The 14,555-nt window shown below is 43.5% G+C and overlaps 1 protein-coding gene across 1 annotated transcript in view; it reads right to left on the reverse strand.

Annotated features, from left to right (window-relative positions):
• The window catches only part of birc6 (baculoviral IAP repeat containing 6), a 348,945-nt gene that overhangs the window by 260,923 nt on the left and 73,467 nt on the right, over window positions 1–14,555 (reverse strand). Inside the window, 5 exon segments of the mRNA XM_055639933.1 lie at window positions 1,998–2,159; window positions 2,382–2,518; window positions 2,636–2,820; window positions 4,510–4,641; window positions 13,048–13,179. Of these exon segments, the coding sequence (XP_055495908.1) occupies window positions 1,998–2,159; window positions 2,382–2,518; window positions 2,636–2,820; window positions 4,510–4,641; window positions 13,048–13,179 (748 nt within the window).

Consider the following 14,555-nt stretch of genomic DNA (forward strand, 5'->3'; position numbering starts at 1 on the left):
TTGTAACAAATGCAACTTTTAAGAAGGTAACGAGAACTTGGAGAACTATTGACCAATTTTCTTGATGTTAAGATTTGGGAAAATGCTTGAATCTATGATTAAAGAGTTTATAGGGGAATCAGAAAACAACAACGGCACTAGGCAGAGTAAACTGATTAGAAAAAGGAAATTGTGTGTTTCTCAGGGTTTTAACTAGCAGTACAGATAAGGTAAAAATTATGGATGTGGTAATAGGCAGACTTTCATAAACCATTGATAAGGTACCATCCAGAAGAGTTTATCAAATGAAATGAGAGATGTTTTGAAGATTGTGCAAGTTCCAAGTTGTGCAGAAAACGAACAGGACAAATTGACCACATTCAGAATGGGATGCTCGAATGACTGGGGTGCACCAGGGACTGGGACTGGAGCTCCAGCAATTTCACAGACACCAACATTGTGGGCCAGATATCAAATAATGATGAGACGGAGTACAGGAAGGAGATCGAGAACCTCGTGTCCTGATGTGGAGACAACAACCTTTCTGTCAATGTCAGCAAGACAAAGGAGATAGTGATGGACTTCAGGAAGCAACTTGGTACACATACCCCAGTTTGCATTGACGGTGCTGAATTAGACATGGTTGAAAGCTTCAAATTCCTAGGACTAAATATCACCAACAACTTCTCCTGGACCACCCATATTGAAGCAACAGCCAAAAAACCACATCAACACCTCTACTTCCTTGGAAGGCTTAGGAACTTTGGCATGTCCTCAACAACTCTAACTTCTACAGATGCACCATAGAAAGCATTTTGTCAGGATGCGTCATAACTTGATTTGGGAACAGCTCCGTCCAAGACCGCAAGAAATTGCAGAGAATTGTGGAAGCAGCCCAGACCATCACACAGACTAAAACCTCCCTTCTATCGACTCCATTTATACCTCACGCTACCTCGGCAAGGCCAGCAGCATAATCAAAGACAAGTCGCACCTTAGCCACTCCCTCTTCTCCCCTCTCCCATCGGGCAAAAAGTATTGAAGTGTGAAAACGCGCACCTCCAGATTCAGGGACAATTTCTTCCCAGCTGTTATCAGGCAACTGAATCATCCTACCACAACCAGAGAGCAGTGCTGAACTACTATCTACCTAATTGGAGACCCTCGGACTATCTTTGATCGGACTTTACTGACTTTATCTTGCACTAAACGTCATATCATGTATCTGTACACTGTGAATGGCTCGATTGTAATCATGTATTGTCTTTCCATTGGACTGGTTAGCACACAACAAAAGCCTTTTACTATACCTTGGTACACGTGATAATAAACTAAACTAAACCAAACCATTGTCCTTTGGTCAAAACTGATTTGTACAAAGAATTATATATCCAGTTTGCAAGTGATGCTAAATCAAAGTGTCAATGGATGTTGTGAAAAGAATGCACAGAGGGCTTATGGGGACATATACAGGATAAAACTGGCAGATGGAATATAATATGGAAGAGCATGTCATCAAAAAATTGAAAAGCCCGAAATATTTTAAAGGATGGATTGGTATTGGTACAGTGTTGGTATTTAGAGATACTTGATGTCTTTGCACGTGATTTATTTAATGTTAACAAGGAATAACAAGGAATAAAACCAGGAATGTATTGCCCATATTGCAAGAGGATTTGAATGCACAAGTGAAGAACTCGCACTGAAATTATATAGTATCCTGGTGAGACCACAGCCACATTGGCCTAGTCACCCCCCTGAAGGAAAGATACACTTGAACAGGTGGAATGTAATGGATGTTCAGATTTATTACCCCAACGTGAGAAGATAGTCTCACGAGTAGGGATTACAGCAGGTTTGACCTATATTGTCTTAGACATTTGAAAAAAGAGGTAATCTCATTGAAATACACAAAATTTGTAGTTTAACAGGAATGATACAGGGATGATGTTTCCCCTGGATATGGTATTAATAATCAACTGTTGCAAGCTTCAGGTTCACATATTGTTTCTTCTCACCTGCTCAATCCATTTGCATGAACTCCTGCCAACCAACAGAGGATATCCAATACCAGACTCTGAGCATGTTCAGTGACAGGACCGTCATCTGATTTCTTGCACAGTGTGTTAAGCAGTTTTTCATGAAAGTCAGAGAACTGCAACATGGCACACCGTTGCATCCTAAACAAAAAGCAGCAATTACCTCAAGGAACATCAAAGCAATTTTTAGAGCAGTTTATGCTGCCCAAGTTTCACACACAGTCAAGCAAATAGCCACTTCTAGAAGAATTTGAAATGTTGACCCTAACACAATTGTACTAGAATAGACTAGTGCAAGTGAAACAGGGAAGAATGGAGAGACTTGCAAACCCCTTTCAGAACATCAAACAAACCCTAAATCACCTTTCTTTTGGGCTGCAGGTTTTCTTGAATCTTCGGATGGTAACAGAAACTTCCTGCAGCAAATCACAACCTTTGAGATTGTCAGGTTTCTTAGAAGAACTGGCAGAGTCAGTTGTTTTTGATGTGAACGTTTTTTCCTGTTAAAGGCAATAAGTTAACAAAAGTATCCACAAAACAATTGATAATTTTTGTCTACCGAAGCCTGCAAATTCATATGTAATATAAATCCATTATCAATGAGACTATTATTCTACCTTTCCTGCTGTCACTTTGGCAAGTAACGAAGCAAGAGTGTGACTCTTGCTGTTCTGTGGCTTTGACACTTGCATTCTCATAACCGGCCTTACTCCACTGCCATTAGACTTCTCTTCATTCGTCTTCTCAGTAGCTGACCTGATGTGAACTAAAAATGACCGATATTTGCCACCAGCCATGCCTGCTAAAAACCAAAAATAAATAATGTTAAGTTTAAACATGGAAATCAGCAACTCCATAATCGTTGGGTGTACATTCAGTTTTAGAAAACAATTTTGCACCAAGGCACAGCGGTAGAGTTGCAGCCTAGCAGCGCCAGAGACCCGGGTTCAATCCAGATCTTTACGAAGATCGTACGTTCTCTCCGTGACCGTGTGAGTTTTCCTTAGGTGCTCCGGTTTCCTCCCACATTCCAAAGACATTCATGTTTGTAGGTGAATAGGCTTTGGTAAAGATTGCCCCTAGCGTGTAGGATAGTGTTAGTGTAAGGGGATTATTGATCGGTGCGGACTCGATGGGATGAAGGGCCTGTTTCCACGCTGCATCTCTCAACTAAACTAATTTCACCTCACTGGTGACTGAAATGTGATACTGGTCTTATAAAGAATAATGTTAGAGTTATATAACCATATAGCACAGAAACAAGCTAATCCTCTGCAGATCTGTAGCCATCTATGCCTTGTCTTGAGGCTCCCTAAACATCTTGAGTGTATCTGCCTCCACCACCCTTTCAGGCAGCACATTCCCAATTTCAACAATCTATGGTGAAAGCATTGCCCCCAAGATCCCTCTAAACCTCCTACTTATCACTGTAAACCTATACCCTCTTGCCTTAGACGTTGCCCACCATGAAAAGGCATTTTTATTATATATCCTGTCTATAACCTCGTAAGTTTATGCATCTGTATTAGGTCACTCCTCAGGCACCTCTGGTCAAGGGAAAACAAACCCAACCTATCCACCCACTCCTTATAACCATACCGCTCCAATCCTGGCAACATCCCCGCTCCATCCTGCTGGAATTCCTTTGCACCCTCTCCAGCACATTACAATCTTCCTACCATGGGATGAGCAGAACTGCACACAATAGCACAGGTGTCATCAAATTAGTATTCAGCTGATTTTGTGTTGCAATCTTTTGTTTAGGAAGGAGGAACATTATTTTTTTAAAACATGGTCTTCCCAAAGATTGACCAGATGTTCTTATTCTCTTTTGCTAATAGCAGGCACAACATTTTAAAGGGAAAATTAGTGGATGAATGGGATTGTTCTGTTAGCGGGAGTGTACTTGAACTAAAAGGGTCGTCTTAGTCATAAGAAAATACCAAAGGTGAAACATTGCTTCTGCTTTGCATGTATAATCTCCCGCATTCAACCAAATACCAGGATCAACATATAGAACTGCTTTCCAAATTGTTCCCATTATGCTAAATGTCAAAAAGCAAACATTACGATGCCAGGGAGGCTGTACCCAAATCAAAATACCAATGAGTTCAAATATTGTATTAAATAATGTCATGTTGCAAACTGACAGCCCTCTTATTCTAAAGATAGACACAAAAAGGTGGAGTAGCTCAGCAGGTCAGACAGCATCTCTGGAGACAAGATCATTTCTTCTTCTGGATCATTTCTTCAGACACAATCGCCACACGTCCAGACCCAAAATGTCACCCATTCCTTTTCTCCAGAGATGCCGTCTGACCCACTGAGTTACTTCAGCATTTTGTGTCTATCTTCGGTTTAAACCATCATCTGCAGTTCCTTCCTATTCTATTCATTTCATCTTATTCTATTCATATGTGCACTCAGATACTGCCAATTAAAAGGAAAATGTTTTATCTGTGCAATCATAGCTAATCTAATTTAATCTTACCTTTGATAAGTTTAGGGCTAGTTAGTGTTAACATTCCAGCGTGCCCTGAAAGATCCAGGCCACTGGCCAACCACACAGGTCCACATAATATATCTTCCTTGTGTTCCTCCAGAAAATGACACAGCCTAGGACCTTTTCAGGATTGAAATGGAAGGCTCAGTTGCATATATTTGCACTGTAATACATTTAAAACAATTTTCATACAAAAAGTAGTTTACAACTAAAAACTGTAATCAAATTTCCACCAGTTTAAGCTACACTTTGTGAAGTAGTAGTTACTAACACCCATCTAGCCTCGTCACCTTGAATCTGCATGTCTGTGGAGCAGGATATCCTCAATCACCTGTTGTGTTGGTGAATAACACCAATAACATGGTGTGCTGCATTAAACCAACAAACTACTAACACCAAGTTCCTCATCTACAGAACCAACATTTGTTAGGCCTTTGAGACAGAATGCTATAACTTTGTGCAAAGACTTTGCATACTATAATCAATTTAGTTCCTTGCCTGAAACTATTAAGGGATAAAATAAAGAGTTTCACAATATTTTGTCAAGTACCAAGGAAAGTATTCAAGTATTTAAATTTATGTGTAAAGGCCATTGCTTGAGCATCGCTCTTGATCATTCTACCTTGCGTGTCAGCTGTACGGTGAAGCTTCAGGCATTACTGTAGGCAAAAAAGAGTCGCTAGGCTAATTAATGGTGCTAACTGCAAGCATGAAGGCCAAATTACTATTAGTCAAACAATATTTTATCGGCTGGACATGGAAAGAAAGTGTGAATAGGTTGATTTGTTCTGGGGAGAACCATGATTCTTTGATTATGATTCTTGCATTTCAAGAACACAAAGTTATAGAGTCATAGTGTCTAACAGCGTGGAAACAAGCCCTTTTGGCCCAACACCGACCAACATGTCCCATTTACACAAGTTCCACCTGTATTTGGCCCACTTCCCTCCAAACCTGTGCTATCCATGCACCTGTCTAATTGTTTCTTCAAAGTTCCAATAGTCCTTGCCTCAACGACCTCCTCTGGCAGCTCGTTCCATACACCCAAAGTGTGTGAAAAGTTATTCAAGACTTCTTGCACAATCCATGACCTAACAAAAAGTCTGAGTCAGACTTGTACAGCTATGAAATAGGCCTTCAGCCCAACTTGGCCATGCCGAAAAAGATGCCAATCTAACATAATCAAATGTGCCTAGGTTAAAAAACAGATGCCCACGAACATTTCTTATCCGAATGTCTTTTTAATTTTGTTACCGTACCTGCCTCAACCACTTTCTCCGGCAGCTCATTCTATATTCGTAACCCAGGTCTAAGAAAAGACGTTGCCACTCTGGTTTCTATTAAATGTTTCTCCTCTCATCTTCAAACAATGCTCTCTTGATCAATTTGAAGAAGGGTTGTGAACTGAAACGTTGCCTATCCATGTTCTCCTGAGATGCTGGCTGACTCGCTGAGCTACTCCAGCACACTGCAACGTCTAGTTCTTGTTCTTCAAGAGCCTCTAACCCGAGAAAAAGACGTGCCTTCGCACTACCGTGATCCTTGTGATTTTATAGAACTCTACAAGATCACCCAAGTCTGTGATGCTTCAAGGACCAGCCTGCCTACCTGTCCAACACCTCTCAACAATTCAGGCCCAACCGCTCCAAGTACAGTCTTCCCACTATCTTGTACAGACACAACAGAGTACCCGAACATCTGTACTCAATTCCGTGACCGATGGAGGCTAATATGCTAAACGCTGCCATTTCCACCCCGTCTTGAGATGTCACTTCCAGGGAATATGTACTAATTCCCCTTTTCACCTCGCTGATCACTATCCCGCTGCCATTTTTGGTAATAATCTTCACTTTCTTCGATACATCCAATTTTAGTGACATATGCAAACTTACTGATCCTGTCTCGTACATTTTCATCCAAATAGTTTAAATAATTGAACAATGGACTGGCCCAGCACCAATCCCTGAAGCACAACACTAGTCACAGGCCTCCAGTCTGAAAAAGCAACATTCCACCAACACTCATCAATCCAATTAGATATTCAATTAGCAACCTTTCCAGGAATCCCATGTGCTCTAACCCCTTCTTGATTACCCTACCATGTGCAACCTTGCCTTGCTAAAATCCATAAAGCCACATCCACTGCCCTGCCCTCATCAGCCCTTGGATGATCAGCCATGATCATATTGAATGGCGTGCAGGCTCGAAGGGCCGAATAGTCTACTCCTGCACCTATTTTCTATGTTTCTATGTCTATGTTTCTATCAATACTCAGCTACTCTTCAAAAAACTGACCAAATTGGTGAGAATTTCCATGCACAAAGCCATGCTGACCATCCCTAATCAGTCTACAGCCTTCCAAATGCTGATAGAACTGATTTCACAGAATCCCCTCCAGTAACCTACCCATCACTTCTATACTCTGGGCAAGAGGCTCTGCATCTACCTGATCTATTCCTCTCATGATTTTATACACCTCAATAAGATCACTCCTCATCCTCCTGCGCTCCAATGAATGGAGTCCCAGCCTACTCAACCTCTCCCTATAGCTCAGGCCCTCTTTAGAAACATAGAAACATAGAAATTAGGTGCAGGAATAGGCCATTCGGCCCTTCGAGCCTGCACCGCCATTCAATATGATCATGGCTGATCATCCAACTCAGTATCCCGTACCTGCCTTCTCTCCATACCCCCTGATCCCCTTAGCCACAAGGGCCACATCTAACTCCCTCTTAAATATAGCCAATGAACTGGCCTCAACTACCCTCTGTGGCAGAGAGTTCCAGAGATTCACCACTCTCTGTGTGAAAAAAGTTCTTCTCATCTCGGTTTTAAAGGATTTCCCCTTTATCCTTAAGCTGTGACCCCTTGTCCTGGACTTCCCTAACATCGGGAACAATCTTCCTGCATCTAGCATGTCCAACCCCTTAAGAATTTTGTAAGTTTCTATAAGATCCCCTCTCAATCTTCTAAATTCTAGAGAGTATAAACCAAGTCTATCCAGTCTTTCTTCATGACAGTCCTGACATCCCAGGAATCAGTCTGGTGAACCGTCTCTGCACTCCCTCTATGGCAATAATGTCCTTCCTCAGGAGTGTCCTTAATGTCCCTCTATGGCAATAATGTCCTTCCTTTGTCCTGGCAAGATCCTTGTAAATTTTCATTGTACCCTTTCTAGCTTGACAACATCTTTCCTATAACATGGTGCCCAGAACTGAACGCAATGCCCGAAATGCACGCTCACCAACGTCTTATACAACTGCAACATGACCTCCCAACTTCTATACTCGATACTCTGACTGATGAAGGCCAATATGCTAAAAGCCTTTTAACCACCGGATCTACCCGCGAGTCCATTATTCAAGGAACCATGCACCTGCATTCCTAGATCCCTTCACTCTACAACATACCCAGAGGCCTACCATTCACCGTGTAGGTCCTGCCCATATGAGACTTCCCAAAATGCAACCTCACATTATTCTGTATTAAATTCTATCAACCATTCCTCAGCCCACCTGGCCAATCGATCAAGATTCTGCTGCAATCGTTCACAACCATCTTCACTATCAGCAAAACCACCCACTTTTGTATCATAAGCAAACTTGCTGATTTGCCATTTGTGTTCTCGTCCAAATCATTGATATAGATGACAAACAGTTACGGGCCCAGCGCCGAACCCTGTGGCACACCACTAGTCACGGGCCTCCAGTCTGAGAAGCAACCTTCCACCATCACCCTCTGCTTCCTTCCATTAAGTCAATTTTCTATCCATTCAGCTATCTCTCTGGATCCCATGCAATCTAACCTTCCAGAGCAGCCTACCATGCTGAAACTTGTCGAATGCTTTGCTGAGTGAGGTCCACATATACAACATCTACAGCTCTGCCCTCATCGCCCTTTTTGGTCGTCTTCAAAAAATCAATCAGATTAGTCACACACAATCTCCCACGTACAAAACCATGCTGACTATCCCTTCAGCCCTTGTCTATCCATATGCCTGTATATCCTATCCCTCAAAATATTCTCTGGTAATTATCCAACTACAGGTGTTAGGTTCACTGACCAAGAGTTCTCAGCATTTTCCCTGCAGCCCTTCTTGAATAGAGGCACAACATTTGCACCCTCCAGTCCTAGCACCTCCGCTGTAAAGACGACTCGTATATTTCAAACAGGGCTCCTGCAATTTCATCTCTAGTTTCCCCACAATGTCCTCGGATATATCTGATCAGGCACTGGAGATTTGTTCACCTTCATACACTATAGTACTTTCAGCACCTCTTCGATCGTAACACTGACTGCTCTCAAAACACTTCCATTGACAGCCCTAAGTTCCTCCGTTCTCTTGAATTTCTCTTTGGTAAATACAGAGGTGAAATACTCATTGATGCACTTGCCCATTTCCTGAGGCTCCACAGAGTTGACCGCTTTGATTCCTGAAGGGTTCCCACTCTCTCTCTCTCTCTAGTTACCCTTTTCCCCCTTATGTATTTTGAAAATCTCTTTGGATTGCCATAAAGTCATAATTGATTGGAGCAGAATTAGGCCATTCAACCCATCAAGTCCACTCTGCCATTCAATCATGGCTGATCTATCTCTCCCTCCTAACCCCATTCTCCTGCCTTCTCCCCATAACGTCCGACACCAGTACTAATCAAGAATCTATCCATCTCTGCCTTACAAATATCCACTGACTTGCCCTCCACAGCCTTCTGTGGCTATAAAAAAAATCCACAATTCACCACCCTCCGATTAAAGAAATTACTCGTCTCCTTCCGAAATGAACATCCTTCAATTCTGAGGCTATGACCTGTAGTCCTAGACCTTACCACTCGTGGAAACATCCTCTCCACGTCCACTCTATCCAAGCCTTCCACTATTCGGTACATTTCAATGAGATCCCCTCTCTGTCTTCTAAACTCCAGGGAGTACAGGCCCAGTGCCGACAAACACTTATCATATGTTAACCCACTCATTCCTGGGATCATTCTTGTAAACCTCCTCTGGACCCTCTCCAGAGCCAGCACATCCTTCCTCAGATATGGTGCCCAAAATTGCTCATAAGACTCCAAAAACGGCCTTACCAGTGCCTTATGGAGGGTCAGCTTATCACCCCAGCTTTTGTATTTTAGCCTCTTGCAATAAATGCGAGCATTGAGTTTGCATTCTTTACAACCGATTCAACTTGCAGATTAACTTTTCAGGAATCCTGCACCAGCACTCCCAAGTCCCTTTGCACCTCAGAATTCTGGATTTGCACCCCATTTAAAAAATAGTCTACGCCTTCATTCCTACTATCAAAATGGATGACTCCACACTTTGCTACACTATATTCCATCTGCCACTTCTCTGCCCACTCTCCCAACCTGTCCAAGTCCTTCTGCAGAGTCCCTGCTTTCTTGACATTATCAGCCCTCCACCTATTTTTCATATCATCTGCAAAATTGGCCACAAAGTCTTCAATGCCCTCGTCCAAATCATTAATATACAACGTGAAGAGCAGAAACCCTATGGAACTCTAGTCACTGGCAGCCAACCAGAAAAAGCCCCCTTTATTGCCACTCTTTGCCTTCTGCCATCCAGCCGACCTGCTATCCATGCTAGTATCTGCCCTTTGATACCATGAGCTCGAATCTTCCTTAGCAGCCTCACTTGTGGCACCTTTGTCAAAGGCTTTCTGAAAATCTAGGTAAACAACATCCAGACTCTCCTTTGTCTGTCCTGCTATTTACTTCTTCACCGAATTCCAGCAGATTCATCAGGCAAGATCTCCCCTTCACAAAGCCATGCTGACTTCATCCTATTTCATCATAATTGCAAAATACTCCATAAGCTCATCCTTTATAATGGACTCTAAAATCTTACCAACCACCGAAATCAGGCTAACCGGCCTATAGTTCCCACTATTCTGCTTTGCTCCCTTCTTGTTCAGCGGGGTAATATTGGCAATTTTCAAATCATCTGGATCTACTACCGTCTCTAGTGACTCTTGAAATATCACTATCAATGCGTCCACAATCTCTAAAGCCACCTCTTTCAGAACCCTAGGGTGCAGTCCATCGGGTCCAGGTGACTTAAGGGCCTGTCCCACGAGCATGCGATTCCATGCTGCAAGCGCGACCTAAAGGTCCTGTCGCACGAGCATGCGACTCCATGCAGCAAGCGCAACCTAACGTGGTCGCTTGAGCCGTACGGCCTCGCGGGGCTGGTCCCACTTCGATCGCCGGAGCCGTATGGAGTTGTGCGGAGCTGGTCCCGACATCGCGTGGGGCTCCGAAAAACTGACCGTGTTCAAAAATTCCGTGCAGCAACGTCCTGCCGGCCCGCAGCCGCCTCGACACCGTACGTCACGTGCGAACTTCATGTCAATCACTCTACCTCTGTGCCGCCCCCGCTTCTGGTTTGGTCGCGCTTGCCGCATGCCCGTGGGACAGGCCCTTTTAGGTCGCGCTTGTTGCATGGAGTCGCATGCTCGTGGGACAGGCCCTTATAATCCACCTTCAGCCCTTTCAGCTTCCCGAGCACCTTGTTCCATGTAATAGCCACTCCACTAACTTCCACCCCCTGACTCTCTTGAATTTCAGGCACGTTGCTGGAGTCTTCCACTGTGAAGACTGATGCTAAAAAGTTATTCAACTCCTCTGGCATTTCTTTATTCCCCATTATCACTTCTCCTGCATCATTCTCCAGCGGCCCAACGTCCACTCTTGCCTCTTTCTTGCTCTTTATATAACTGAAGAAACTCTTGCTATCCCTCTTTATATTATCGGCTGGCTTGCGTTTGTATTTCATCTCTTCCCCTCTTATTGCCTTTTTAGTTACCTTCTTTTGTTCTTTAAAAACTCCCCAATCCTCGGGTTTCCAACTAATCTTTGCTATGTTCTATGCTTTCTCTTTTAGTTTTATACTGTCCCTGACTTCCCTTGTCAGCCACAGTCAACTCATTCTCCCCCCCAGAATCTTTCTTCCTCTTTGGAATGAAAAGATCCTGCATCTTCCGAATTAATCCCAGAAATTTCTACCATTGCTGTTCCACTCACTCTTGCTAGGTGGTCCCTTTCCAGTTAACTTTGGCCAGCTCCTCCCTCTTACCTATGTAATTCCCTTTGCTCAGCTATAATACCGACATATCCAATATCACCTTCTCTCTCTCAAATTGCAGGTTAAATCTTGTCATATTATTATCGCTACCTCCTAGTGGTTCCTGTACCTTGAGTTCCCTTCTCAAATCTGGTTCATTACACAACATTAAATCCAGAATTGCCTTTTCCCTGGTCAACTCCACTACAAGCTGCTCTAAGAATCCATCTCGGAGGCACTCTACAAATTCATTTTCTTGGGGTCCAGTACCAACCTGAATTTCCCAGTCTACCTGCATATTGAAATCTCCCATGATCACTGTAGCATTGCCGTTCTTACATGCCGATTGTATCTCCTGATGTAACTTGGCTATCCTGGCTATTGTTGGGGGGCCTGGAAATAACCCCCATTAGGATCTCTTTACCCTTATAATTTCTCAGCTCTACCCACAATGACTACATCTTCTGATCCTATGTTACCCCTCGTCTAGGACTGAATTTCATTCCTTATCAACAGAGCTAACCCACCTCCTCTGCCCACCTGTCTGTCCTTCTGATGGGATGTATAACCCAGAATATTCAGCTCCCAGCTCCGATCCTCTTGCAGCCACGTCACTAATTCCCACAACATAATACCTACCAATCTCTGCTCCACCCACTTTGTTTCTTATACTATTCAAATACAATTGTCCTTAATGGTATCTGCCAGAGCCGTCTCCTGGCCCCTTTTTGCCCATCTGATTTCCTTTTATAGTTTACTCCTTAGTTCCCGAAACGTCCAGGAATGCACTTAATCCCAGCTGCCTATACCTGTCCAATGTTCTTATTCTTGACCAATGCCTCAATTTCTCTCGTCAACCAAGCTTCCATTTTGTTTGCCTGTCTTGCCTTTCACTCGAGCAGGGACGTGCATATCCTGAGCTTTTGTTAGCACACTTTTAAAAACGTCTCACTTGGCTGATGTTCCTTTCCCCTCAAATAACCTGCTCCAACTTGAGCGAGACCTTCCCTCATACCCTCAAAGTTGGCCTTGCCCCACTTGAGCATTTTAACATGTCCCTATCCATAACTATCTTAAACCTAATCGAACTGTGGTCACTGGTCCCAGAAGGCTCCTCCACGAACACTTCATTCACTTGCCCTTTCCAATTTCGCCAAGACGAGATCAAGTGTTGCCCTCTCACATGTGGGGCCCTCTATATATTGCTGGAGAAAACTGTCCTGAACACTTTTGAGAAATTGCAGCCCATTTAAACCCTTCACACTATGATTTTCCCAGTCAATATTGAGAAGTTAAAATCGCCTACTACAACAACCTTACTTGGCCTGCAACTGTCTGCAATCTCCTGGCATATTTGTCTCAATTTACCTTTTTTGGAATCTAACCAATTACAGCTACAAATTAAAAAAATAGCCATGCATTTTTCTAAGAAAAACATTTTAAGCTAACCTTGAGACTCGTCTACATCCATGGTGTACTGCAAGTCTTCATTTAAATCAACAAAAGATCTTCCATTCCTCTCCACCTGCACATGAGCCATTGACGATAAAGGAAATGAGATCTGCTTGTCAACTGCTGCCTCTGTAATAAAGAAGAATTCATGGTTATCGACTGCAAACGGCGGTCAAATTACTCCAAATGTTTGATCGTCACCATCAGCCCAGCAAGAAAACATTTACTTAAATAGGAAGTGAAAACGAGGGAGGTTCGCTGGTGCTACTCGTGAGAATTTAGGATACAGATTGAGGGGGATGGGAACCAATTAGGTGAGAAATTGAAAGGAGTGAAGGGAAGGTAGCGGTCAGGACCAGTAAGTCACAAAGGAGCCACAGGCAGGGAGAGGTGAAGGAATATGGTGACGCTCAGGGGCTGACATGCGTTTATTTCAATGCAAGGATTATTATGGGGATAACAGTTGAACCTAGTGTAGTGTTTGGGACTATAATGCTGTGGGCAGCGTGGAAATGTGATTGCGAGAGGGACACGACTGGTAGCTCAATGTTCCAGGGTTTCCATGTTTCAGACAAGATCAAGAGGGAGGCAAAAGTAGTGGAGGAGTTGCACTACAAATCAAGGAAACTGTCTGGGCAGCACTTGGAAAGGACTGGTGGCTTCGTCCAACGAGACCGCGCTGACCAGTGATCCACGCACACCAGCACCATCCCACGCACACTAGGGACAATTTACTATTTTACAAGCCAATTGACCTACAAACCTGTACACCTTTGGAATGTGGGAGGAAACCAGAGCTCCTGGAGAAAACCCACACAGCGAGATATATGTGGAGAATACTAATATGCAAGGGCAGTTTGAGATTAAGAAGGAGGAGGTGTTGAGACTCTCCAAGAGCATTAAAGCGGATATACTCAGATATTATTAGGGCAGCACAATGGCGCAGCGGTACAGTTGCTGCCTTAATGGCGGAGACGCAGATTTGATCCTGACTACGGGGTGTTGTCAGCTCAGAGTTTGTACGCTCACCCTGTGACTGCGTGGGTTTTCTCCGGGTGCTCCGATTTCCTCCCGCGCTCCAAAGACGTACAGGTGTGTAGGTTAATTGCAAAATAGTCTCCAGTGTGTAGGATAGGACTTGGTGAGCCAAAGGGCCTGTTAACACACTGTATCTCTAAAGTCTAAACGAAAGGGATCTATCCCATGCTATTGAGAGGCAAGAAATGAGATTGCGGGAACCTTGACGAAGATCTTTGCATATTCTCTTGCCACACGAGAGGTCCAGAAGGACTGGAGAGTAGCTTATGTTGTTACTTAGTTTAAGGGAAGTAAAGAGAATCCAGGGAATATAGGCCAGTGAGCCTCGCGTCAGTGATAGGGAAGCTGTATGAGATAGGATTTACTTTCATTTGGATGAGAATGGGTTTATTACGGACACTCAGCATAGCAGATCGTGTCTTACTAATTTGATCGAGGAAATGAAAAAAGTGATCAGTAAGGTTGGA

This window comes from Leucoraja erinacea, chromosome 8 (genome assembly GCF_028641065.1).
Source record: "Leucoraja erinacea ecotype New England chromosome 8, Leri_hhj_1, whole genome shotgun sequence".
Classification (NCBI taxonomy): Eukaryota; Metazoa; Chordata; class Chondrichthyes; order Rajiformes; family Rajidae; genus Leucoraja; species Leucoraja erinaceus.